At 53.9% G+C, this 27,252-nt stretch overlaps 1 protein-coding gene across 1 annotated transcript; it reads right to left on the minus strand.

Annotated features, from left to right (window-relative positions):
* Window positions 1-7,416: 7,416 nt before the first annotated feature.
* On the minus strand, window positions 7,417-26,559 carry KCNN3 (potassium calcium-activated channel subfamily N member 3). The gene is made up of 8 exons (XM_066206697.1): window positions 25,843-26,559; window positions 22,864-22,959; window positions 19,233-19,651; window positions 15,053-15,194; window positions 13,243-13,353; window positions 11,867-11,994; window positions 11,626-11,695; window positions 7,417-11,198 (listed from the first exon to the last, which is right to left on the minus strand). Exons 1-8 carry the CDS (start codon window positions 26,557-26,559, stop codon window positions 10,902-10,904), a joined length of 1,980 nt encoding a protein of 659 aa, XP_066062794.1. The 3' UTR covers window positions 7,417-10,901.
* Between the last annotated feature and the right edge of the window lie 693 nt (window positions 26,560-27,252).

Raw genomic sequence — 27,252 nt, forward strand, 5'->3', positions numbered from 1 at the left:
CATGTGTGGCCAAATCTCCCCATGGCTCCTCCCTCCCACTATCATGATGGCCAGGGGCTCCTTCAACTTGGAAAGGAGCTGTGGGAAGCCTGGACGCTCAAATCATGCTTCAGATGTCAGTCTCTCTTTGGCATGGCTCCAGTCTGGTCAGCCTCTCCCTTACCAAGGTCTTGACTCAGTGATGGCTAAAGCATTGCTGCAGGAGGTCAGATGAGGACCCTAGACAGACCGTGAACCACCCAGCTTGTTCTTGGAGAGGGACTAGCGAGGAGAAAAGAGTTCCTTTCACTGCTCTTAGCACATCTGATGCGGTGGTTTCCAGAGAGTCAATCGGCTGAATTAATGAATCTTTCCTAAAACCAGAATTCAAAGATCTTCCTGGTATGTCAGTTGACATGGCATTAATACTCCCTTCTGTGACCTTTACATCACCATCGAAGCCCAGGCTCCCCTTTTTGCCCTTTCATCTTTAATATTAAATCTGATTTATCTGCAAGAGGGCTTTATCATGTGCTCAGACAAATCGAAAGGATTTCACAATCCATCCCTGAGGCAGAGCCATAGGTGGGAAAAACATTGACTTGAAGAGAAAAGCACTGAACTGAGGGTAAAAGCATCACATGCACCCTGGACAGAGCTCTCCACCACTACTGCCTTGCCACCTATCACCACCAGTGCCTGATTTTTGCCTGAGTTGCTTGAGGTACTTGCTGATGCCCCCTTTTTCCTGAAAAAACAAAAAGCTCAGTGCTCAACAAACTCCAGGGGCTGACCAAGGCAGCAGCCGCTGCTCTCCACTCGTCTTGATTTATGTGCTATTGAGCACAGAGAGATTCTAATGGACCATCTCACAGGGAAAAGCCTGGCACAGCTGGGTCTCTGAAGGATTTCCTTGCATGTGGGACTCCTTTGTGCCTCCCATGAGATCCCATTACACCTCTTTCACTGCTTTTTCTTTAATTGCTGCAGATCATTTTTTTTTTCATGCAGCACGAACTGACTGCTAACGGAGTCAGTGCCATGAGCTTATGGAGACACAGGAGGGTTGGCTGGAGGAAGTAATGGATGGCAGAGGAGATGCCAGTTGCAGATCACAGGGACATGTACAGCACTGTAATTGGTTGGCTTGCACAGATTTCCTCCCAAAAAGTATTTTTTAATCTAAAAGAAAGCAAGAAACTGGAACGTCTTGCTTCATTCATGGCTTCCCTGGAGGCAGCAGCAGCATGTTAAGGAAAAAAGAGAAGGAGGAGGAAAAAATAGTCAGAAGCACCAGGTGGCTGAATATCTTGCAGCCTAATTGATTCCTCTTTAATTAGAACAAAACCTGTTGCATTTAACCAGCATTCAGTGCCAGCCTTGGAGAAGGCAGCATCTTACCTGGCCCTGTACCAGCACAGCTTGGCATAGAGGGAGGAGAGGAACCTCAGGGAACCATGCAAAGCTGACAGTGCCTCTTCCACACCTGGGAGTCAGGGCAAACTCCAGCTCCTACAACTTTCTTCAAGGCAGCAAGAGCAGGATGAAGGAGAGCCAACCATATCAGTGTCTGTTGCACACTGAGCTGCAGCAAGGGACTTGGCGGGGATTAACTGGAGTAAATGAGACTTCACAGGGATTTCTGTGCCTGACCTCACTTGGAAACTGCTCACTGCTTCTCCCACAAATCTAGTTATTTTTAAAATGGGAAAGAGCTCATCTTCATTTGCAGTGAAATGACTTCTCTGCTTTTTTCCTCTTCAGTTTTGAATGGATGTCCAAAACCTTGCATGGGTTGTGGACCCCCCACCTGCAGGGCCATGTCTAGCTCTGGGACCCCAACATAAGCACATGGAGCTGCTGGAGAGATTCCAGAGGAAGCCACGAAGATAATTCCATTGCTGGAGCACCTCTGCACTGGAAATGGGTTGGGAGTTCAGCCTGGAGAATAGAAGGTTCCAAGGAGACCTTAAAGTCCCCTCCAGTGCCTAAAGGAGCTCCAGGAGAGTTGGAAAGGGACTTTGGTCGAAAGTCTGGAGGTACAGGGCAAGGGGGAATGGCTTCCCACTGCCAGAGGACAGAGTCAGATGGGATATTGGGAGGGAATTCTTCCCTGTGACAGTGATAAGGCCCTGACAGAGGCTGCCCAGAGAAGCTGTGGCTGCCCCTGGATCCTTGGAAGTGTTCAAGGCCAGGTTGGACGGGGCTTGGAGCAGCCTGGTCTAGTGGAAGGTGTCCCTACCCATGGCAACGCGTGGGACAAGATGAGTTTTAAGGTCCCTCCCAGATCAAACCAGTCTGTGATTCCATGAAAACAGGCTCTGCACTAGCTGTTACAGGTTAGGTGCAGCACCTGGTCACATCTCAAGTCCTTTTGGCAATGCCACCTTATGGTTTAAATTCTTTGGTCCTTGTGACATGTGCAAGGGCTTCACCTGGTGCAGGGTGGCTGTGGGAGCTCTCCTGTCCCCTCACAGCTTCTCCTCAGCAGACCCAGGAGCTGGACCCCGCTCCTGGCCCTGCGTTGCTAGTTCTGTTGAAATATCATAATGGATGAAGTGACAACTTGTCTGCAGGTTTTGTAGCAAAGCCCCCACCACCAAGTGGCTTGTGATGGCTGCTGTTGTTCCAACACAGTGACTGCTGCCCAGCAGAAAACCCCAAAATAATCATTTAGGTAGCAGAGTGTTTTTTTCCAGCCTGTCCTTGCTGAAAAACCTTTTTTATGGTGTGAGCACCAGGCCAGCAGTCTCTGGGAAACCGAGATGACTTTTTCCATCCATTTAACATGTAAAGGGAAACAAATGCTATTAACACTAGCCTGGGCTCTCATCAGGCAGCTCCATCCTTTGTGGGTGCTCCCAGAAATTAGAGGGAGAGAAGAGGAAGGTGATATGCAAATGCTGTGGCTGAGCAGGAAACTCAGAATGTAAAAAGCATCCTGCGAGCCTTACATAAAGCCCCAGCCCTGCACTCTGCACTGGGCAGTGGGCCTTGCAAAAGTGGCACTGTCACAGGCTTCAGTGGTTAACTAATCCCATTGGAATGGCCTGTAGCAAGAGCTGGAGCGTACCTCTCTGGGTTTATGAGGGCGCAAGCTGTTTGGCTGATATTACCCACACTGCGCAATCTGGCCTGCAGACCTCACACCGCTGCACTGATAATTAACAGTAGTGAATGAGCCCATTGGTGCCAGAAGTACCAAGGCTGGGTAGATGAATTAGCAGCAGAGGAGCAGCCTCAATATTACCTTGGGAAACGAGCACATCCAAGATGGAAATAGCTACAGGACAGGCCCCACCTCATTTTATCTCTGCAGCAAGTGCAGGAGAGGGTTTCCTGAACGTTTTTCTTCCTGGGTTCAAGAGCTGGGGACCAGATCTGGGTTGCCCAGCTGGAAGTCACATCTCCTCCTCACTCACCACCCACCCCATCCCCTTGGAAGCAAAAGCTTCTCTGCAGGGAGTGAGACTTCCAGCTCCTGACTGCGGAAATACCAGCATTTAGAGACTGCGGCTCAGCACCAGAGCAGTTGCCTGCCTGCAAAGGCAAAGCCTGATCCAAAGCCCGTTCCCTGCCTGCCCCTCCCACACCCCCAGGAGTTGCCTCCCTCATCCTGCTCACTCCCAGCAGGCAGATACTGATTCAAACCTGTGCCCTGTGGAGCTGTTTGCTTGGGGTTTTCCTCTACTTTGTGGAAGACCAGTAGTTCCCTAGTGTTTGTAATATTTCTATCTGTAACAAACTGTTTAGCAAAACAATAGAGGGGGGTTTTTTCTTCCCCTCCCCCCCCCCGACCCCCCCTTTTTTTTTCCTCTTCAGAAGTGCACTTCCCCTCCTGTCACTGCACATTCCAGCGCTGATGCAGGCACATTGCACTGGGCTGGGTAAAGATGCCCAGACCTTCACACCAACGGCATCTTCATCCTCCTCCCTCTCACTCCTGTACTGCAAAAGAAAAGGGCAGACACAGGGAAGTGGAGATCCATACTATGGTCATTATTGCCTTTCTCTTTGGAGGAACTTTTATCCTGAGCCAGTAATAAAAACAGATTTCATGCTGCACATAAAGATTAGGACATTTTACCTTGCCTTCGTGGGCAGTATCAGAACTACAGCTGCCTTTATATGGCAGGGCTCTGCTGCACTAAGCCATTAATCCTGGAAATGAAGCTCCAAGGGTTTAATCACATATTAGAGAGCCCCCCGGACTGTTGGAGGTATTTTTAGGATTTAGAGGTATTAGCTCAAAACTAAAAAAGCCCTATCTATCGATTCATCACAATTCAACTACTGCACATCACCTTCCTCTTCCTCCTTCTCTGCTGGCTCCACAACACCATGTTTAGCTAGGGGAGTTGTTTCTGTTGGCATCCTCCTAACCTGCATATAAGGATGCAATTTGGGGCGACAGTCCCTCAGCCTGCCATCTTCAGAGTGAGCTGAAGCCAGCACTGCCCCACTGCCAGGCTCTGAGCAAGGCTCAGAGTGGTGCTTATAGGGAAAGGATCCAGCTTCCCCTTATCTCAACCAATGCATTCACTTTGGGAAAGTTATTTGTGTGCCCTTTGCACCCCAGACAACTTCTATCCTTGTTTTTATAGAGGTGAGGGATGAACTGGAGGGAACAGCCCAGCTCTGATGTTTGAGCAGTTAGGTGAGCATGGGGAGCCTCAGTGCAGAGCCAGGGAAAAGAGCATCTGCCATCCTATCAACCTCCTACACTCCTTTCTTAAGCCACAGCCCAAGAACATGGGAACCAAAAATCCTTTTTGGGAGCAGGTCTGGAAAACCCCTCATTGCTCCCATAAAACAGGGCATCTGGGGGTTCCCCCTGGTTTTACGAAGTACGCAGCAGCTCCTGGCATGGGGGGTCCAGAGATGTGACTGCAGCCTCAGCTTCCCTCTGCACAAGGGAACGGCGATGTATCCCCTTCACTGAGGTCTTCCCAAACTCTGCAGATGGACTCTGAGAAGCACAAAGCTGCTTCCCAGGGATGAACAGGACAGCTCAGCACTGTTGAGGAGAATCACTGCACCCAGCACAACCCTCATGGCACAAAGTTTCACTTTTGCGAGGGGTCCTGGTGTCAGGAATGCCTCCAACATCACTCCACTGTTGGCCCCAGTGGCAGAAAGAAAAGACCTCTCGCAGCTTGCAGAACAGAGGGTCTGAGGCACTGATAGCTGTACGTATAGATCATATATTTGTGTGTGTAACTCTGCACAGAGAGCTGCATCCTTACACACCTTCACAGGTAAATACTTCTAGATACTGACCTCTTCAGATTAAAGTCCAAGGCACTTTTTACAGTGAACAGGTTAAAGCCATAGTTTAAAACATGCCTGTTTCTGGGTACAGCTCAGGTTTATGGCAATGCTGTAGGGATGGGCTACTGTCATATGGGCCAGTCCCCACTCCTGTCCTCCAGCTGAGAGACTGACCCTGAAGGAGGAATGTAAGCCCAGGACTGGATCCTGACCACAGAGACATGCAAGCAGCTCCCACTGGCAGGTGCATCGGCAGTGCTGAGACCCCAGCAGGCGGGAAGAACACTTTGGGCAGAAGAAGGAGCAGAGCTGGGTGCATAACTTGCAGCACCCAGAGCACCAGGGTCCCGAGCCAAGAGCACCCACAGGCCAGGTGGTTCTGGAGCCCTGCCTCGTGCCTCATGGGGCTCTGAGGTGGCTCAACCCATAGGGAAATAACTAATGCCATGGAGAAGCTCTATTTCTGTCCTGCAAAAGCTCCTCTCTACAACCTTGAACCCTTTGGATACCTTTTAGGAGGGAGCTTGGAGTTAGATGAGAAGCAGGTCAGGCCAGTACAGAGCCTGGCAGCAGAATCTTCCCAAACTGCTGAGCAATCACCACCACTGCCCCCCACCAAACATACCTGGTGGCCATGACAGAGGGCTCTGAGCTGCCAGGGAGATGTTGGGCAGGAGAAGACCAAGGGAGAGTGGTGCAGAGAACCAGGAATCCCCTGGCAGCCCCAGACCTAGCTGGCAGCAGCGGAGGCTCAGCCCTGGCCTCTCAGAAGAACCAGCCTCTTTTCTTCATCAGAGCTGGTTTCTGCAGGGAGATTTCAGGTCTGGAGGAAGGAGCATCCAGATCTGATGGCAGCTTATTGCTGCCAGGTTTCTACTGGGTTGGACTGGCCTGGAAGGGTGACACCAGCACAGTTCTGACAGTGACAGCATGCCAGTGACAGCTCTGATCAGGAAAGGCCAGTGTAGGGACTTTTAGACTTTCTCTGGACAAAAGCAGCAGGAATTGGTCCCATAGGTGCTGCTCATACCCAGACACATCATGGCCAGGAAAAAGTGTGGCTGCCAAAGAGCAGTTTAAGACTTAGGGGATCAGGTCCAGCAGCTCAGGGGTTGACGGTAAGGAAGTGATGCTCTCTGAGGCTCAAGGAGTCCATAGAATCAGAGAATCATGGAATCGCAGAATAGTTGTAGTTGGAAGGGACTTAAAGCTCATCTCATTCCACCCTATGCCGTGGGCTGGGATACCTTCCACTACACCAGGTTGCTCCAAGCCCCATCTAACATTGCCTTGAACACTTCCAGGGATGGGGCAGACACAACTCTGGCAGCCTGTTCCCAGCTGGAAGGCTGAGACAAAGCAGTCCTTGCAACCTCATCTCATTTCTCTTTCATGCTCAGGGTAGCTGCAACTCCCCAGGGCAGGGGGAACTGGACACATTCCAGTCTTTTCTCCAAGTAACAAGTAAAAGGACAAGAGAAAATGCCTGAAAGTTGTGCCAGAGGAGGTTTAGGTTGAATATTGAGAAAATTTCTTGTGTGTGTGGTCAGGCTCTGCTACAGGCTGCCCAGGGCAGTAGTGGAGTCCCCATCCCTGGAGGAATTTAGAAGATTTGTGTATGTGGCACTTGGGCACCTGGGTTAGTGGTGGGCTTGGTGGTGCTGGATTAGCAGTTAGACCTGATGTTCTTAGAGGACTTTTTCAACCTTAACAATTTCATAATTCTATGAAAATGTGCTTCACACCACTGCTTTCTCAAGAGCCTCCATCCTGGAGGAAAAGGGGAAGTTTGACTCTTGCAGAGCTTGTGCCCAGGGAGCGGAGCTCCCTTCTTCTGCTGGAGGAGACAACCTGGGGGGAATGGCTTTCCGGAACCTGGGAAAAAAGGGGAGCCTGACCTTTCTCTAGGGAGAAGCAAAGCTGTGGTGCCACTGGGCTACACATAGATCCAGACCTGCTAGAGGTCAGCTTCCAAGTAATGGGAATGAGTACACGGGGGATAAAGAATAATGACTTGGGTTCTGCACCTCTCCCTGCCTCCCTGTCCCCCATCCTCACTGGCAGTAGTAGCTGTACTCAGAAACAGACATTTTTGGCAGCAGCCTGGTGTTGCTGCCTGCTAACAACCATGTTGGGTACAAAACCATAATCGAAAGTTACCATAACCATCATAGTAAAGCAATATATTTCATAGTTAAAATAAACTATTATGCTTTCCCCTATCATTAAAAAAGAAGCAAGCAGTACAGAGGCAAGATGCAGATCCAGGTCAAAGCTCCTTAAACCTGGACAGAAACATCCATGAGTTTGCAGAGAGACCATGGAATTTTTCTGGTATTTCCAGGATAGTTCCTTGCAGGCAGTGCAGGAAGGAGAGTCATGGAGAGTCGCACAAGCCCCCAAAACTGTGCCAAAAATGGGACTGGCTGGGTTAGGTGGGTCCTGGAGGGGCATTGGGGATTGGCCCCATTGGACTGTGGGATCAGATGCTTCCCAGCTGCAGGAGGTCGACATCTCTGCAATTTTCCTCTTGCGTTGTTCCTCCACCTTGGTTGCTGATCTCGGCTCTTCTGTTTGTCCTGATGTCCCTTAGGGTATCCAAAGTGATCATCTTCGGCGTGTGGACAGGACTGGCTGGGGAGTATTTACTGGAGCTGTGCCAGCTGAGGCTGCTGGTGACCAAGAGCTGCCATCAGGGAGCAGGGCAGCAGCTCTGGGTGGGCATGCCAGGCTGGACTGCACTGGGGGCTCCCAACCATGCCTGCCTTCACTGTGGCTTTGGGTCAGATCTGTGGTCCTGGCAGCGGGGCTGGAGGGGGGGTTAGTCTCAGTGCTGGCCACAGTGGAGTCCGGTGCCGGGGGTAATGGATCAGGGCTACTCACACCAGTGCTGAAGAACTGGCAGGGGTGTGGGTGAAGGGGTGAGATAGGGACATTGGGATGGGGATTCAGGGGTGTGGAAGGGGGGTGCAGGGGTGGGATAAGAGTGCAGGGGGTGGGATGGGGGTGTGGGGATGTATGGGATGCAGGGTGCAAGATGCAGGCCATAGGGTGCAGACTCTGAGCTGCCAGGTCCCAGGCAGAAGGGTTGTTGCAGGGCAGGTTGTGCTGAGGTGAGGCCAGGGGAGGGAGGCTGTGGGATGTGCAGGGACCCACAGCCCCAGCCCTGTTGAAATCCTACTGCAGCAGCAGCTGCTTTGCCCCAGAACAAGGGTCTCTTGCTCCAGTTGCAATCCCAACACTCTCACTGTGGTCCTTACCACCTCCAGCCTTGGGGCCTGCAAGCTGACAGCACCTGCTCTTGTCTCACTTGGTTGGATTTCCCAGACTTCATCATGAGCCTGGAAGGGAGGTTCCTGGGTTCCTGCTGGCAATATTGATCTTTAGGAATCAATACTTCCTCTGGCTCTCTGATGCCCCAGGACATGTCTTCACACCTTGCCCCATGCACAGCACCATTCCATGAGCAGTTTGCTCCTATCTGAGGCCCAGAAAGCATTTTTCTTCACTAGCTGCCTGCAGGCCAGGGAAATGCTGTATTTCAGGCTCTTTCTCAGAATTTCTAACATATTGCTGTGCTGGGAACCTCCTCACAGAGATGAGCAGGAGCTTCTGCTCGGCAAGATGGACAGCGGGGCACCCATAGGCATATCGGGAGCAGCAGCTGGCCTGAGAATAGATCATGGGGGGTTTCCAAGGCAGCAGTGAATTCCCAGTCATCCATGGGATATCAATGATACTAATTTCAAGAGCTTGGAAGAGCAGCTCATTCCCAGAAGCTGTGTATCTCCCACTGGCCAAGGACCAGTAGCAATGGGCACGCGCCTACCTGAAGGCAACAGGGATGACTGTGTTTGGTCCACTGCTACCAACACCTCTGCAGCACAGGGATCTCATTTTGCAATAGTCCTGCCGTTGCCTTACAGCCTTTTTCCTCCTTCTCCTCCTAGGGCCAGCGTGGGGGCAGTACTCACTAACTACTGCTTATTTTCTATGTAATTCCAACTGCAGGGCCCAAGGAGTGAAAGCACCTCACACCACTGGCAGCAAAGAAATTCTTCGGCATTGGGGGTGTAGGGGTGGTGGTGCAGGAGGGTGGTGTGTCTCTGCCCCTACATATGCACAAAATCCAGCATTGTTTATGGAAGGGAAAAAGTTACAAAGGAGAGCATTACAGGCTGAGTATACCTGGAATAACACAGTGACTGATTACAATTACTGACACTGCTGGGTGAGGTGTAATTAATATTGCAGAGTAATTACATAGTTACTTCATCTGTTTAAAAATATATAAATATTCTCTGCTGAGTTTTCATGGAAAGCAGCAAATACCAACCCCAAAGTTGGAGTCTGGCGCGGCTCCATGCAAGGATCCAGGAAAGCCAGAACACAAGACTGGGGAAGAACCAAGGAGAAAGGAGGGAGAAATGATGAAAGCAAAACAGAAAGTGTCTGGTTCCAGAAGCCAAGTGATGCCAAGGGTAGCTCAGGAAGCTGAACACCAGCAAAAAAGTATAATGGAGTCTGAGGTGCTGCACTTTGGCAGGCATGGGCAGCAGTGCCATTGCCAAGATGGTGCCAGAGAGTGCTGCTGCCCTCCACCAAACCCAGCAGAAGTGGCATGAAGGTGATGGGCTTTGTTTTAAACAGATGAAGCACCTGCCCCTGCTACCACATCACTTGCCAGTGAGCTCCTGCTTGATCCTGGTGGATTCGACACTGCCAACTGAGCTCAAGCATGGATGTTCCCAGCACAAGTGGAGACGGTTGGAACTGATGGAGTGTTCAATCCAGCACTTCTGAGACTGCTGCAAAGAGCCCACTGGCTTTGCAAAATGCTGAGAGGCTCCCAGCAGGCAGTGATGTAAGCACCCAGAGACCCCCTCAGCGCCTGGGCTGGCCTGCCAGCCCCATCACTGACCACCAACACATTGGCTGGGGGCAGCCCTGCGTGGCCCTGCATGCTGTAGGCACTGCTTTCCTGGCTCTGGCTTGCGTCTCCAGGCAGGATATGACAGTAAGGACCAGAAAGAAGAAGTCTCCATTGTTCTCTGGGTAAAAAACACTCACAGCTCCAGAGAACTCCCCAGAAAGGTTACAGCCAGACATTGTCACCCAGCTGTCAATGTGAGGGGGCTGTCCTCTGGGTCCTGGCAAGGAGATGGGATGGAGCATAGGCAGCGTCAGCCAGAGCCTGCATAACGAACCCCTCACGTTGGCATCTGCCTGGTGACGTTTGGCAATCTGGAGAGAGGCAGGGAGCGAGGGGAGTGCCACAGGGAGGAAAGCTCTCCCTCCGGTGTCTCCGTTGCTTCAGTGCTTCTGACTTGGTGTTTTGTTTTGTTTTGAAATGTGAAGACCTGAGATTGAGCGTGGGTTTTCTGTCTGCTACCAGACGCCACGGCACAGGCTGGCCCAAGGCATCACCTTCTGTCCCCTTCCTTCACCACGTGTTGAGGCACCTGAACGGGGATGCAATTCCCGATACCAAGGCGTTGGCAAAGCTCCGAGCATTGCTCGGCACTGCTGGTCCCACTGGCTCCAGCTGAAGAGTCCTGCAGTGGTTCAAGGACCAGAAGAAAGTCCACAGAGACCTCATGATCTGTGTTGAAATGCTTCCCCTGTCCATGGTGGGGCTGAGGGGCTGCGTTTTAGCAGCTGCTTGAGCTCGTGTAAGGGGTGGGGAAGGAGGTGGAGCTGACCCCAATGGGGCTCTCAGAGAGAGGTGTTTGGGGGGTGCCCACTGGCACACCAACTCCCCGGGCCTCCAGGACAGCAGCAAGCAGGCGCTGCTGCTGCTGTCGCAGCATGTCAGCCATCAGCAGGGGCAGGGAGTTGAAGCTGGCACTGAGCTGCTCCAGCTTGGATTCCAGGCCACTGATCTGCTTTTCCAGGTCCTCACTGCGGTCATTTAGTTCTGTGATGAGGTCGTACATCACGTTCTGCATCTGGGGAGGGGACACAGTGGACAGTGGCGGGGTTAGTACCATGACTGGAAGGGTTAGTGCCACTGCTGCTAGCAGAGCTCACCCCTTTACCCCTTTCTGCCCTGAGAGCTTCCCCATCTCAGCCCACCCCAGATTCTCCAAGGGTTCTGTAATGCAGTTTAGCTCATCCCTGCCCATCAAAGCAAGGACACTCCACTGGCCCTGTGCTGCTGAGCAGTGGTATCCCTTGCAAAAAGGGTTGCAGGGAACCTCTGGCTCATGTATGTGTTTCTCCTCCTGCTTTGCAAGGGCAGCCATCCCACAGCAGCTATTCTTTGCTGACATTTATTGAGTTAGAGCATTTTGCGGTCAGCCAAGTCTGCTTTAGTTTTTCCGAGTGAAGAAAAACACTCAGTCTGGCCAAGCCACAGGGTCCCGAGGGACTTGCCTTTGAGAGGTCGACAAGGGTGTTGGCTTGGTCACTCAGCTTCCTCTGCTCCATCTTCACGCTCCGTAACCTGGGAAGAAGGAAAGAGCACATGGCTGTACTCCCTCCCCTCTTTCAAACTGCATCTGGACCCCTGCCTGCATCCCAGGCAATGGAAAATTCTCTTCACGCCCCTGCCAGGGACATGATCCTGGTTCATTTGGAGCTCAGTCTGCCCCCAGCCCACTGCACAGCCTCTTACTGGTGGATGGCTTGTAGGAACTTCCTCTGGTGCTTTCTGACTTTAGCATGGTCAATCTTCTTCAGCAGCTTGGTGTGCTTGTAGATAAGCCATGTTTCCCGCAGGACGTTGGCTGCTGCATTCTTGATCTGAAAAGGAAAAGTGGCTGCAGCCATGTGGTATTTCACAGAGACACTGGTCTGGCTCTGTCATGAGCCAGTGTTGCAAGAGCACTTGACGTGCCCCAGCTGAGGTGAGGCGCTTGGCTTTGCACCCGCAAGGTCTCCTGGACTGTTACAAGGGATGATGGACAGTTCAAGAAGGAGTAACAGAAGGCAGAGCTATTGGCTCCTGGTGCACCCCCGTCCAGTCCTACTCTGCACTCATGCTCCAGCACTTGGCTGTTTGCTCACACACAAAGTTGTAGCATAAGCCTCAAGAAAAAAAATCCCAAAGCCTTTCTTGATTCCTGTTGTGCTGCTGGCACTGGGATGTGACTTCCACAGACTGTCCAGCTGAACCACAGCTCAGCTGCTCATTCCAGGAGGAATTGGCTGCCATCTGCCTGGCATGGAGCCTGCAGATCCATAGTGGAGCAAGGCTGACCAGCTGTTTTGCTTTCCCAGCCTGGTCACACCACGGTTCTGCCTATTCCTGGGGTGTCAGGGCTTTGTCTGGGGCTCTGCTCTCTGGGGTGAAGTGGGTGCCCTGGTTGCATCCCACCACTGGTTGCCTTTCCAAGGGTTGCACTGATGCTCATTTTGCCACCATCCCCTCTAAAACATATTCTAGTGTGCAGAGCCCATTATATGACACATCACTGTTGGTTTGCTGATGCTTTGCCATGATGAGGCTGCCAAAGACCAGTGACCTCCTGCTGCTCCTGCAAGCTACCAGGGATGTGACACTAGACCGTGGTATGACAGTAACCCCATGAACATCCCACTGCAGGCTCTGGGTCCTTCCTCAGGGGAACCTCACTGTGTGGTTCTTATCTTTGGTGTGCACTGAATCACTGAAATCCAGTTGTTTTCATGACACCAAGAGAAGTGAGATCATGCTCTGGAAGAGGAGGAAGTATGCTCCCAGAGGGAGCATCACCTAAATCCCTGGAACAGAGCTGCTGCTCTTTGTCTCAGAGTAACACTTGTGCCTGCACTATATCCACACCACTTGGACAGCTTCCTCAGCAGTGGGACCTGCAGGACCCACATCCAAAGATGCAAACACCTTCCTCTCCTGTTGTAGCCTCACTCAGAGATGCTGACACCTTCTTCCACTGTGGTACCCACAGGATCCAGAGGTGCTGACACCTTCCTCCTGCCATGGTAGCCCAAATCCCCAGCTTCTGACACACAACAGTGCCCCCACTCCTGCTGTCCCCCATGGCACCTTACCCGCTTTGTCAGTTGTGTGTCCATCATGAAGTTGTGGACATGCTTCTCAGCTTTGGTGAGCTCCAGCTTCCTGGCCACCACAGCCACCACCAGTGCTGTACATCCAGCACCCTGTGCAGGGACATCAGTTGGGGAAACAGTTTGTCACCCTCTTGTAACACCAGCACTCCCACCCTCATCCTTGCAATCTGCTAATTAACCAAAGCTACATGTCCTCGCCATTATCCTAACAAGAAGATATTATCCTAACATTAGGATAATATTATCCTAATATTATCCCCATTAGCCTAACAAGAAGAGCCTGGGTGTCCTTGAGTGGCTGATGGTGGGCTGCGTGATGGGAGAGGCCAGAGCTGTTAACAAGGTCAGCAGTAGTCAGTGGTGAGCCTGTTCCACTGCAGGCCAGAGATCTGCCCTGTGTCAGTGCCCTGTGGGATGGGGAGCCCTCCACTCGCAAGCGAAGTCAGGGGTAGGAGAGCAGTGGGGAAGCACCAGGCAACATGAGTGAGAGCAGAGAATGGGCCCTTCAAATCACCACGTATCCCAACTGCACCAGCTGGGAACTCACTTATCCTGGCAATTAGGGCCAGATCTGTGTGGCAGCCATCATCTCCGGTGCACATCTGTGCCAAGGTGTTCTTTCCAGAATCTCCCTGCTGTGCTCCTGAGCTCTGCCCACTGCTGCTCATACCAGCTGGGTTGCTTCCCCCTAGTGCTCTGTCAGAGTGCTGTCAGCCTGGCAAGCTCACCTTAAAGAGTTATTAATTAACCTGATATCCTGAATCCTTCAGCACCCTCAAAGGTCCTGTTGCTCACTTTTGACTCCCACCACCTCTCTTCCTGATGGAGCAACTACCCCTGGTGCTGACTGGGGAAGCCCAGCAAAGCCTCTAACCCCAGTGGGCATGGGGGTCTCCATTCCCAGGGATGGGGGCCTGTGCTGGGCGTGGGGAGACACTGACAGATGGTGTCTCACTTCAAAGTAACCAGTGGCTGGGGATGAGCTTTGGGAGCCTGCAGCACCGGAATCCCAAATGGCTCAGCCAGCAGCTTCTCCTCTGCTGGCAATTGCTGCACCACCCCCATCCACAGGGATTTTCTCCCTTGCTTGGCTCCCACCGATAATACCAGCATTGCTGTGTCTGACCTCATCCAGGACAGATCAAAGACTTGCAGACAATACAGAATCAATACTGCTTGGTGGAGCATCCCCAGCTGATGGTACTCATGGGGTGGCAGCTTGGTCTGCCCTTGCTGGGAGGAGGGATGGCTCCATCCCTAGGGCCTGGAGCTGAGGTGGGCAGAGGGAGGATGCTGATGGCTGGGGTGGATCTGTGGAGGAGCCGTGACCACAGGGCCCCCAGCTGTTCCCTCAGCAGCCCTGGCTGGAAAGTCCCATAAGCCAGGTCTCGTGGTGGGCTCCTTGGGGCTGGTATGCTGGAGGCCCTGGAGAATGGTGACCTTTTGGCCAGAAGGAAAGGAACCCAGGGCAGATGAGCAATGGAAGCTAGATGGTGTGGACCAGGATGGCCAAGGGATGTTCAGGTGCCCTTCTGCTCCCTGGGGACATCACTGACTCCACCAAAGACCCTCCCACCCTTACTGAATGTGGGTCCAAATCTACCCCAAATTCATCAGCTGAGACAACTCCATCAACTTCCAGGCTGTGTGACCTCAGAGCTAGTCATTAGGCCTTGTATATGGACAAAACAGCTGAGAAACAGGTCCCTGTAAAATCCAGTGGCCCCGCCTCTGCAGTGGAGAGAGGCAGAGCCCACAGAATGGACAACCAGCTTGGCATGGCCCTTACCATGATGCCAGTGAGCAGGCAGACTCCCTTCCCACAGTAGGTGTGTGGGACCATGTCACCATAGCCAATGGAGAGGAAGGTAATGGAGATGAGCCACATGGCACCCAGGAAGTTGCTGGTTACATCCTGCTGGTCATGGTACCTGCCAAGGAGACAGACATCAGTATCACAGCAGGGGACAGGGACGGATGTGGCAGAAATGGGGGGAACCTGGGCACAGTGGGTCCCTCAGCATGGGCTGTGCTGGGGTACAGGATTAACAGTAGGATGTACCAGTAGCAGTGGCTTCCAGTTTCTGGCACTGGAAGACCCATGTGGACAAAATGAGAGCAAAAACTCAGTGGAAGGGGCTTCTGCTTTCAGTCAGACCTGTCACCACATCCCAGTCCTGCTGTGTGTCCCCAGTGTCATGTGGTGGTGCAGTGAGAATTGGCTGATGGGAGAAAGAGTTGTGGCTCTGCAAAGCCCCTGACCACAGCAGTTCACTGTTGGCATCCTCCCCACATCTTACTGGTGCTGCAGCCTGGGTTGTGCCACCCCAGAAGACAGTGCTGTCAGCAGCCCCAAGAGACCTGCTGGGGATGAATCCTATCGAGTCTCTGGCATGCACTTGGCTTTCAAGAACTGGGGAACAGCTCCAACACTCAAGACACAGGACATGTGGAGTGGCTGCAGCTTTGGGAATGCTTCAAATTTTCCAGGTCCCTGCTGAGATGTGAGGTCAATGACCACTCTGGCTGTTCCAGACATTGCCTGTGGCTCCTCCAGCAAGCATGCAACCAGGGGCCCCAGCTGCCTCCAGCTCCCCAGGGTGGGCACAAGCACAGCCAAGCCATGCAGGTATCTTTCCTGAGGGATGCAGTGCTGACTCCTGGCAGTGAAGCAGGACCTGACCCAGTCTGCACTGGGACTCAGCCCTAAGTCAGCAGGGGCAGGCAGTGTGTTTACCCCACTTAGGAACAGGATGGTCTCCTGCCTCCCTGACAGGCTTCTCCCAGCCTCTTCACAGAATCCAGAGAGGGAAAACAGATGGAGCTTTTGGCAATCCCAACTTCAAGATCATCACTTGCAGAGCAGTTGGCTTTTCTCCTCTTCTGAAATGTTTTTCCCTCAGCTGGAGACTCAAATGAGGTCCTGGTGCAGGAGAAAGCACCCCTCAGCCATGGTGAGACTCACTCTGGGCAGGGTTGGCCAGGGGAGCTAGAGCCCATAACCACAGTGGTGCTCCTCTAAAATTCCAGCGCCAGCAGTGGGGCACACACACCTACCCCATCCAGTGTATTCTCCTGAGGAGAGCTGAGCCCACCTCATCCCACAGGATGGAATGTCCTGAGGATGTCCATCCCAAGAGCATCACGCTGCACAAGGGCGTTACAGGCCTACTGGACAGAGGGACATTTTCTCTTCTGAGTAGCACTTTGAGCAAGAATTGATAAACCAGAGGGGCTGGCATACGCCACGGCTGATGTGGGCAGAAAGAGGGGCCGCCTGCTCACGCCAAGGATTGCTGCAATCAGTCAGACACCAGCACCGCTTTCTGTTGTCCCCTTGTCTGCCTGCCCCTACTAAGGCCACAGCCACCCTCACCACTGTGGCAGCTGTAAGCATCACCCTATTGCCATGCTATGCCACTGTGGCAGCACTGTCTCGGCTGAACCGACCCCATCGCATTGGGCAGCCCCAGCTCGTGCTCCAGGCTGGCTGCAGCCTCGTCCCAGGAGCAGGCTGGCTGCACGAACAAGCACATGTGCAAGCACACGTGTGCGCCGTCGGCAGGCAGACCCGGCAGCGCCGGTGGCACCGCAGGCACCGCAGGCGGCTGTGCGCGGTGGCCAGGCGAGCAGGCGAGGTTGCTAAGCGACTCGCTGCCTTCGGAGAGGTGCAGCCCCGCGGCGCGCACGGGAGGGTGCTGCGCCCACAGACACTGGAGACCACAGCTCAGTGCCGAGAAGACGTGCCATGGCCATGCCACCCCACCCTGAGAACCATGTCTTGGAGAGGCGCAACCACCTCTAAACTGCCCTGCCCCACTGGTTGCTGGTTGGGAATGGTCCTGCAAATTGGTTTCCGGTGCCAGTGCCATCAGTGTGGACAGGGGGAAACATCCTGGGTTGCCCTTGTGGGAGCTGTGTGACCCCCAGGGCTGGTGCAAGCACAAGGGATATTGCATCCCTCATACATGGAGCATGTCCCAGAGGTTCTGCATTCCCCTAATCCTGCATCCCCCAGGACTGACGCATCTCCAGCCCACCTGGGTTTGCTTCTGCCTCACTGTACATAGAGGGAGTTGATGGCAACTGCGGTGCAAATGATCTGCAGTGCCTTGTCTGCATAATTTCTGGGTTTTTTTTTTTCCTAATAATTCTTCATTGCATTTTCCTGCCTAAGCCTCACCAGGTGTGGGATTACGCTCCTCTGTGTGTTCTGGGTGCCTGTCCACTTGCTTCCTGTTTAGGAGGCATAAACCACAATTTCTCAAACACAATTAGGCGGTGCCTGAGGATCCAGCTCATAAGGAGAACATCATTGAAGGAGGCAGGAAGGCAAACACAGCCAGCAAAAGCTCATAAAATCTCAGTGTGCCATCCCATGCCACTGCCACAGCACTTGCAGCTGCCCTAATGCCCCTTTGCACTGTGACCAGAGCAACGGGTCCCACCCTGGGGAAGCGGGGGCATAGCCTTCCTCTCACTTTGCAGGCAATCTAGAAGCAATCTGGATGTCCCAGGTAACCCTGGGATGCCAGTTGGTGTGATCCCTTGCACTTTAGTTACAAGGATGACACAAAGCTGCCACAACAGGACAGCTTGTAGAGGACCTGCCCTCCCTTCCCCAGGTGTAGCAATGTATCTGTTTAACAGGCCATTCTGATGCACCAATCAAACTGGTTGTGAGTAATATTATCAAACCACCTGCAGTTTTGTTGTTAGAGCTCTCAGGAATTCATCGGGGTTACTGAGACAACAACAGGATCAAAAACAAGAAGAGAGCCTGAGAAAATGTCGGCAAAAAATGTAAACCCTAGATAGGGGAAGCACAACGTGAGGATGGACGCTTGACCAATTGGATGTCCTGAAGGACGTGTGCCTGCCTCATGAAGAAGCAGCTTAGCCAACCCAGAGATGTGTGCCCATGTGGACAATAGACTTAGAATCTATATCTGCCATGTAATGTAAATAATAAATGGCTTCTGTTGGAATCATATTGGTTCTGTTATTCAGTGGCCCATATCCCCCCTGCACCCAGGTGCTGCTGGCACCCTGTACCATGGCTGTGGAGAAAACCTTCTGGCACAGCACTGGGATGCCACCACTGCAGCCCCCTGGTTCCCTCAGTAGACAAAGAGTGGTGGCAGGTCCCTGAAAGATGAAGGTGCAGTGATACCCGCCAGGCTGGTCGCCACAGCAACCCCGGCGCTGAGCATGCTGATGCTGGCATGATGCCACCAGGCTGTGGGTTTGTCACCACAGTGTTGTCATGGCAGTCAGTTGCAGTGATGCTAGAGCCTGAGCCAGGCCTTGTCACTAACCATCAGCACCTCTGGCCCCTCCTCATACACAGACCCCAGCTCCCACCATTCTCCATGTCTCCCATCCATGCTCCTGGGGCTTCTGGCACCACCCAGTATCCTCTTGCACAAGGACCCTGCCTGTCCTAGGTACTGCACTGTGAGGACAGGGCTGACCCTACTCTGCTTCCTGCCTGTGCAGACAATTTATCATCTGGTAATAACAGGGCTTGGTGGAGGGAACCCGTGGCTGCTGAGGCCCCAGAGCCCTGCATCCCTCTTACAGGGTGTTGGGACATTGCATCTCCATTGAGAATCCCAAACTGCCATGAATCTCAAACTACTGGACATCCAGAACCACTGCACATCATCATGCATTCCTGAACTGCTGCACATCCTGAAACATGGAGCATTCCAAACCACCACACATCCCAAACTGCTGCTCATCGCGCTTGTGTCCTGAACTACTGAGCATTCCAAACCACCATGCATCCCCCATGCATCCTGAACCTATTTGCGTCCTGAACAGCTGAGCATCCCAAACCACCAGGCATTCCGAAGTGTTGAGCATCCCGAACTGCCAAGCATCCTGAACTGCTACATACCCCAAACCACTGCTCATTCCAAACCACTGTGAACCCCAAAGCACCATGCATCCCAAACCCCTCTCACCTCTCACACACACGGACTGTCCATGCAGCGATGATCCAGAGGGAAATGCTGAAGACCAGCAGCACGGTTCCAGGGCAGATGGTCATGAGTGTCTTCATGACGAAGCGGGTGTTGAAGTTAATCTTGTTGAGTGCCCCAATGCTGCGTGAGGAGGCATCAGTGAAGAGCTTGCTGTGCAGCAGCATCACCCGAGCAATCAGGTAGAGGCGCAGGAACATGGGGATAGACAGGATGATGTCCACATCAGCCTCTGCCCGAGAAGGTGTGTAGGAGAAAGCTAGGCGAGCTGTCCAGAAAAATTTGTACTCCCCAGGAATGGGGTGTATGGCGCAAACCAGCATCTCCAGGCTGATGTAGAGGATGCGCTCATACGTCATCGCTATCCGCCAGTCATCAGCTCCATTGTCGATCACAAAGAGCTACCAAGATATGCAAAACCACGCGGTTACTAGTGGCCCCACACAACTTGCCCACTAGCATCCTTCCCTCCACAGGCAGTGGGGGTCTGACACCAGAGCTAAGAGGAGCTGGGTGTGGCTCAGCCAGAAGTGCTGGGGATGGATGGAGAAGAAAAACATGGGAATGAATCACCACCAACCTCTGTGCTGCCCTGCTAGTGTGTGTCAGGGATGGTCATGTTGCAGGGGACACCAAAACCTTTCAGGTGCTTAGCCTTGAGCACACACCCAGGCACAGCATGGGGACAGCTCACTCAAAATCTGGCTGACAGGAGGCCACCTCCAGGAATGTCCCCCTCATCCAGGCCACAGAGATGGGCAAGCCATGGTGCCACAGAGCACCAGCATGAGCCACCTCAGTCCCTCTGCTCCTGGTGCTGCACTGATTTCACTGACAGTCATTACACCCTGAGTTCCAGGGCAATATCTGGGCAGTGAACACCACAGTCAGAGCAAGCATCCAGCTGCTGGCAGAGATGGGATTCAGTTGTCATGGCAACTGATGGTTCATCCTGGGTATGCCAGCTCTTCTCCCATCATCAGTGATGGAGTTGGGGTCTCTGCAGGAGCTGGGGAGATGGCAGCTCTGTTGGCCTCTCTGGGATGCCACCAGAGCCCTGGAAGTCACCCACCCTGTCCTGCCTTGGCAGGGCTGTCCTGAGGCTGCCATTGGCTTCTCCCTGGTGTGACAGGGACACCAGTATCACCCACAGCAGCAGGGACATGCTCAGGGCCTCTCTGCAAGCAGCACTTGGCAAATAAAGCACTGGGAAAGGATCCAAGGGGGATGTGGCAGCTGGTGCTACTGTCTGTGTCCTCAATCCTGCAAGCATGAAACGATGCTGGCTTGCCCATGGATCCAGGGCTGCACACAGCCAGGGCAGCGGATGAGACTTGGGTGGGGAGCATGGCCCCAGCTGGCACTGAGCCCAGGAACAGCCCTCCTGCCCTGCCAGAGGCCCCCGTACACCTGTGCCAGCTGCCTCACTAGCACAGCATGGCACTTGAGGCTCTCCCTGGGGATGGCAGGAGCCACTGGGACTGACTCATGGAGTGGCTGTCCCAGCCACCTCCCTTTCTGTAGGGAAAACTCTGCTCCTTTTAGCTGCTTTGTTTGAGAAATTGTTTACAAAAATGCTCCAAGCTGTCAAGGGAGATCCTCAGGCATTTAGCAAGCTGACAGCCTATTCCTTCCTGGAAAAGGGTGTTAAAATAAACAAATTAGCAAGCGGAAAAAGGCAGGAGCCTTTTGCCTGCATGATGAGGGGTTGCCATAGGCCAGGGAAGGGAAGGAGCAAGAGAGGATTTGGGCAGGATTCCCCTGAGCCAGCCCCTCTTAGTTCTGTACCTGTAAATCAATGTGGGTTTCCATGGAAACCTAGTATGGTTCGTTGGTAGCCAAGGGGGCATTCCCCAACACATCCAGCATCACTGGCTTCAGCAGGGGAAGGAACAAGCGTGTCGGCCATCACGTCTCCAGGAAAACAAAGCCCAAGAAAAGCTACCGAGACACCTCATGGGGACTAAAGTTTCACCAAGAGCATAAACAGCCCCAGGCACTACAAGCACAGGGACAAGGGGTCTCTGCCCCCCCCCCAAACACCTTGGTGGAAGCTGGCAGCATTGCCAGCAGTGCTCTCCTTCATGTGTTGTGATGATAATGTGGTGCTGACAGAGGATGACACGTTCTGCCCTACACACCAGAGACATCATTGGGGTACCGAGTGATGCCTCAGCCCCAGAGAAACTGAGGCACGGGAAGACCTTCAAGTATCCCAAAGGACTAATTAACACAATTAGTAGGATGACAGAATTATAGACTGGTTTGGGTTGAACAGGACCTTAAAGCTCATTTCATTCCCCCCACTTTCATAGGTAGGGACACCTTTCACTAGATCAGGTTGCTCCAAGCTCTGTTCAACCTGGCCTTGAACACTTCCAGTGATGAGGCAGCCACAGCTTCTCTGGGCAAGGGAGGAAGAGGGAATCCTGAGGGAAGAGGCTGAAGGAATTATTTCCCAGAGGCTGGGAGGTCTGACAAGTGCCATGGCCAGGTGAGCACAGTCCCCCACCTTGGCCAAGAGGTACGAGAAGTTGAGGATTTACAGCTCTGGCAGTCCCATTCCATTTCAGTTGGATTATCAGCAATTCCTTCATAACACTTTATAACACACAGGGCAATGAGCAGCCAGCACAACTTTGTTTGGAGCAGATAAGTCAAACTCATCTAATTCCCTGTCTTGACAGTGTAACTGGCCTGGCAGAGCAGCTGGGACCATAGTGAGGTTCAGTCCCCATGTGCAGAGGGACAGCAGTGGGACTTTGGCTCTGGTCAAGGCAGGAGAGGTGAGATGACCTATGTGCTGCCTGGGTGGATGTTGTGTTTGCACAACCCACTGCCAGAAACAACAAGCAGAGGAAACGGTGAGCACCGGGGGCACAGCTCACCCGGCTGACCCCAACCACCGTCATCCTGGGGTAAATATTATTCCAGCAAGAGCCAGAGCTCTCAAATATTTGTCTTGAGTAACTCACCCCCACGTTTGGTCCCCATGTGGGCAGGCTGAGCTGGAGTGGGGAGTGCTGGGACAGAGGCAGGCAGGGAGTGGGATGCTGCTGCCAGTCCCCTATATGGCAAAGTCCCTCTATCCTCCAGCCCCAGGAGAAACAAGGTGGGATTATGGTGCACTCAGGGCCAGGGGCTTTGACATCCCTTCCCAGGATGCTCCTTCTCCTGACTGGTGATTCATTCCTCCCATGTCTAAAACAGGCTGGCATTGTTCCGAAGCTAGGTTGCACAGGGAAGCACAGCCTTCCTGGAACAAACTGGGAGTCCTTTAACTTCTCAGGGAGGAAGAGAGTGTGCAGCTCTGATTAGGAAAGGATTTTGTGGCTTTCCTTGGCACTTTGACTGGCTGGAGCCCTTCCTGGCCATAGTCTTTCCCAGACACCAGCATGCTGCTGGGCACCTGGGGCTCAGACAGACCCCTTGGTGCCTGGCCTGACTGCCCCCCAAGAACCCTTGCTGGCCCCCAAGACCCTGACAAAGAGGAAGGAGGCTCCAGGTTGCAACAGGATGTGAGCTCAGGTACTGTGTTCCACTCAGGTGGTAGGCAAACCCCACAGCCCACCCCAGCAGCCCCTCACTAGGCACTGATGATGCCAGGACTTACCTGCACCTCCCTTGTGTGATAGGCAATGATGAGGCCCAGCAGTATGACGGTGGAGAGGCTTATAAGGCATTTCAGGGCCAGGGAGAACATGGAGTCCTGCAGGGCAAAAGCAGGGAAGGCATTAAGGGGTACACAGCTGTGGGACTCTGCTGGCACTGGACTCCACACGCCAAAGAAAATATTGCCCCCCAACACCTGCTATCCCTATCCTCAATGGCACTTTTGCTGCTTCAGCTTCCCCCCTAAGCAGCTTGACATGGTAATAAGGGGACCATCAGTACCATCAGCAACACTGGCACCTCCAGCATCATGTGCCCTCTCTCCAAAATTCTTTTTTAATTCTATTCTGCTGAGTGCGATTCCCAGCCTCTCCTCTGAGATGTGCAACACCAGTGTCCTGGCCCCATCTAGCCTGAGCCCAGTATTATGGTATTCAAACAGGTGATCTAACTAGACCCTCCAGCTAATTAGTCTTATGTAAAGTAAACCAGCTCTTGATTCACTGATAGCTGAACTGGCCAGTCCCCAGGACCGCACTGGGAAAAGCAGGATTCAGTGTTCCCTTTGGATACTGGTAAACTCACGTGCATGCCAGCCACAATCCAGCCCCACTGATGCTAGGGCATTGGCAGCCCTTCACCAAGATGTTATTCCCAAACCAACCTGCCTTACTACTATACCTGTCCCACACCTCCATGCCATCACCAACATGCTGAGCCCCAGCGTGCTGAGGCCTGACACACTCGTGGCATGCTAAGACCCAGCATACTCATGGCATGCTATCCTTGGCCCCCCAGTGTGCTGGGCTGGCTTTGGCCTTGCTTGGCTTCCTCTCCCCAGTGTTCTTCATCTCCACAGGGTGTTTGCACACAGAGAAGGGACTATTTGCTGTGGAGGCGGCACCACATTGTTAACAACTTGGCTCTGGCTGTGCAATTGTGTGGATATAATGGCTGGTGCTAAGAGAAGTGCTGGGATTAAACACTACTATTAACAGGCAAACTCCAGGGCAGCATTGTACCAAGGTGGCTCTGGCGAGACCCTTCCCAGGGGCACAAACCCTACGTGGGCACCCACTGCCCCACCTGGCAAGTGTTACACGACATTTACCAATGCCTCCTGCCTGAAGAGACCTGCCAAGAAGAGCTGTTCCTGGATTCCATGCTCACAGCAAACAACATGGAGCCTTGGCCAAAGTGGGGAAAGACCTTGGCACCCCTGGCACATGTCCTGTTCCACCATGTGGATGGCAGGATGCTTCACTCTCATGATGCTGCACAGGTGGTGGGAAGCAGCAATATTGTCCTGTGGGTAGGAGAGGCCCTGTCTTGCCCACAGCCAATTTACAGGCAGGGAGCAGGCATACCCTGGCCAGTGTCCTTGTTTCTCAGCTCAGCCCTGACAACCTCTGGCTGGGAGCATGCAGCGGCATGCCTGGGGCCATGGGGCAGAGTTGGACCTGCACTGACATCCCCACATGCACAATGGCAGCCAGCCCTGATCACATGCGCTCCCACACTCATGGTCATGTCCCTGCTGGTGAGTTCTGGTTTCTCACCGGGGGCTGCGGGGGTGGGGGGGGATTTACACAGCTGCTGCAAATCTGGCCAAGGGCCTGCAGAAGCCTGAGCCAGGGACTCTCCTGAACCCTGTGGCTGTCAGCACAATTGTTTGTGTCACAGTGTGGCAGGGGCACAGCAGCATGTCACAGCTGCTGCATGGCAGCAGCGCTGACTCACAGGGTCTTCCCCAGCTGACACAGCAGCTTAGTGTGGTGGGGCCAGCGAGCATGGCAGTGGTGCTGCTGGCAGCTTGGTAAGGGTGGACAGTCCCCCTGGCGCCAGGCATGCAGGCACATGGAGCCTGCATGGCTGCGACTCAACAGGTAGCAGATGCAGGTGGGGGATGGTGGTTTGGCTTTGCTCCTGCCCAAAAGGGGAGTGGGAACCACCAGAAAAAAGCTCTGGCATCGAAGTATCTTTCTTTCTCAGCAAGGATGCTAGGGATGCAAGCTTGGTACCAAGGCATGCCCCTGCCTCAAACACAGCAGTGGAATTCTGCCCACAGCCCGCACACGCCCACTGACCCTGGCACCCATGGAAAGATGGGGCTCGGGAACGCCCCACCAGGCACCTTGGTGGGGAGGCAGCAGGGCTCCCCAAACCACAGGACCCCCAGCGACATACCTCTCTTCCTCCACCACCTCTGTTCACACTGCCCTCCCCACTGACCATGCCATAAAATGGCAGAAGTGGTGAGCAGTCCCTTCCCACCCTGCTTCTTCCCCTCTACTGGCAGCACCATGGCATGGGGACCCCCACTGGCTGCACCCCAGCCCCCTCAGTGCTGCCGTCCTGCTGACGCCCATGGGTGCTGGTGAGGGTGCTGATGCCTTCCCCTCTCTGGATAGGTATAAATAACATGACAGATGTCTATACAAAGAGTTATTCATATCGCTGCCAACCAGCACAGCCCGGGAGCAGGAGCTGGAAGGGACGTGGGGGGGAGAATTATAAATAAAAGACACTGTCCTGCAAAAAAAAAGGGAAAAAAATGGCAGGAAGGGGTGTGGAGGAGGAGGTGGAGGAGGAAGGGGGTGCTTTACTGCACCGCCAGGGGCACAGTGCTTTTGAGGAGTACACTGCTATGCCAGCCACAGTCACCACAGACCTCAGTGGGTCGGTGCCTACTGCTACAAGTGCATGGGGTAGGAGTTGACAGAGAACCCACAAGCACATAGGCCCCACACCTCCAGCCAGGTGGTCACCCTGTCCAACACCTCTGGCTGCAGCATCCACTAAAGCTCTCAGAACATCCTGTCAGACACCAGCCAGCCTGTCTGACCCCGTTCCACTCCAGATGGGCCAAACAGCTCCATATTTATCCCATGGGATAGATGGGGCAAATGACTGCATGCTCACCCCACCAGGCACCATCTGGCGCCACCAGCCCCACACACCCCCCTGGCCCTGTTGGTACCTTGGAGTAGAGCCCCCAGGAGAGCTCAGTCTCAATGACCATGACGACAATGCCAAACATGCCAAAGATGAGCGCGTAGTCGCTGAGGCGCTTCCTCTTCTCAAACAGTGCCCGGCGGTGCCCAAGCCGATAGCCAATGTTCTGCGCCTTGCGCTTGGGCCCCTTGGCAAAGGTGGTGGGGGCTGGCCGGGCAGGCGGACGGGTGGGACGGTGGGTGGCAGGCGCATGGTTGTCCTCGCGTGAGACAACAATTTCAGGGGGTTCACTGGCACCAAAGAGCTGCAGGGGTTGTGCCTCTGGCTCGGCCTCGATGAGGTTCCGTCGGGATGCGCTGAGTCGGCTGAGTGGCTTCATCACCCCCCCGCTGTACTTGCAGGAGCTCATGGCAATCTCGGTGAAGGGGTTGCTGTCCCGCCGATGAACCAAGGGGCTGGGCTGCCGGTGTTTGCTGCTAGCCACTCCAGAGCCCGCTGGGTGGTCGCCGAGGTTTAGCTGGCTGCCGTGGCGGGAGGAAGGGTGGAGGGCGGCGGGGGCGGCGGGAGGAGGAGGAGGGGCCCGTAACGACCCGGGCGAGGAGTGCAACAGGCTGTGCTGAAGCGGCGGCAGCGCGGAGGGCGGCGGCGGTGACCGTTCATCCCCCGGTAAGGGGCAGGGACACCGACCATCCTCCTCCAAGTCCCCCACGCCCGAATCGTGGAGATGCCCCGATGTCTCCATGACGGCGGTACCGGCGCCGCTTTACAGGGCACCGGTTCCGCTTTACTTGCCACCGGCCCCGTTCGCTGGATCATGAATGGGCTCCGTGCTCTCGCCGCTATCGCCGCCGCCACCGCCCCCGCCGCTGCCGCTGGCCCGGCCCCGCAGCGCCATTGGCCACGCTGGGGCTCCCCGCAGGCTGACATCATCCCCGCCCGCTCCCCGCTTTGTATCTCCCCCCCCATCACACCCCCGGTTCCTGCATCTCTGCGGGGTCGTTCGGGACTTGTAGTGCACCGGGTTGCACCAGGCGCCAGTACCCGTGTTCCCCGACGGACAAGTCCCGAACGACCCCTCATCTGTTTAACCCATTGGGTTCCCCCACGGGCATCCCCCCTCCTTTATATAATCCCCCTTAATCCGTTCATAGAGGCTGGAGATTACGAGCAGCAGCTGGAGCAGGTGTTCCCATCCGGGAGGTGGGCCACCTCATGGATGGGGGGGTGCAGTGTGTGTCTCACGACGTCCCCAAGGTCGGGGTCAGGGCAATAGTAGACCCCGAGTATGTGACATATACATACAGATGTATATAGAGCCCTAATCCCTCCTCAAAAACCCCAGCCCAACCAGGAACCACCACCCTCACCCCCCACCATGCACAACTGTTGCAGGAGAGGAACCAATGGGAGTGTGTATGAGTTTGGGAAGCAAATA

This window comes from Chamaea fasciata, unplaced genomic scaffold (assembly GCF_029207755.1).
Source record: "Chamaea fasciata isolate MVZ Bird 193981 ecotype frontalis unplaced genomic scaffold, bChaFas1.0.hap1 SCAF_31, whole genome shotgun sequence".
NCBI lineage: Eukaryota > Metazoa > Chordata > Aves > Passeriformes > Sylviidae > Chamaea > Chamaea fasciata.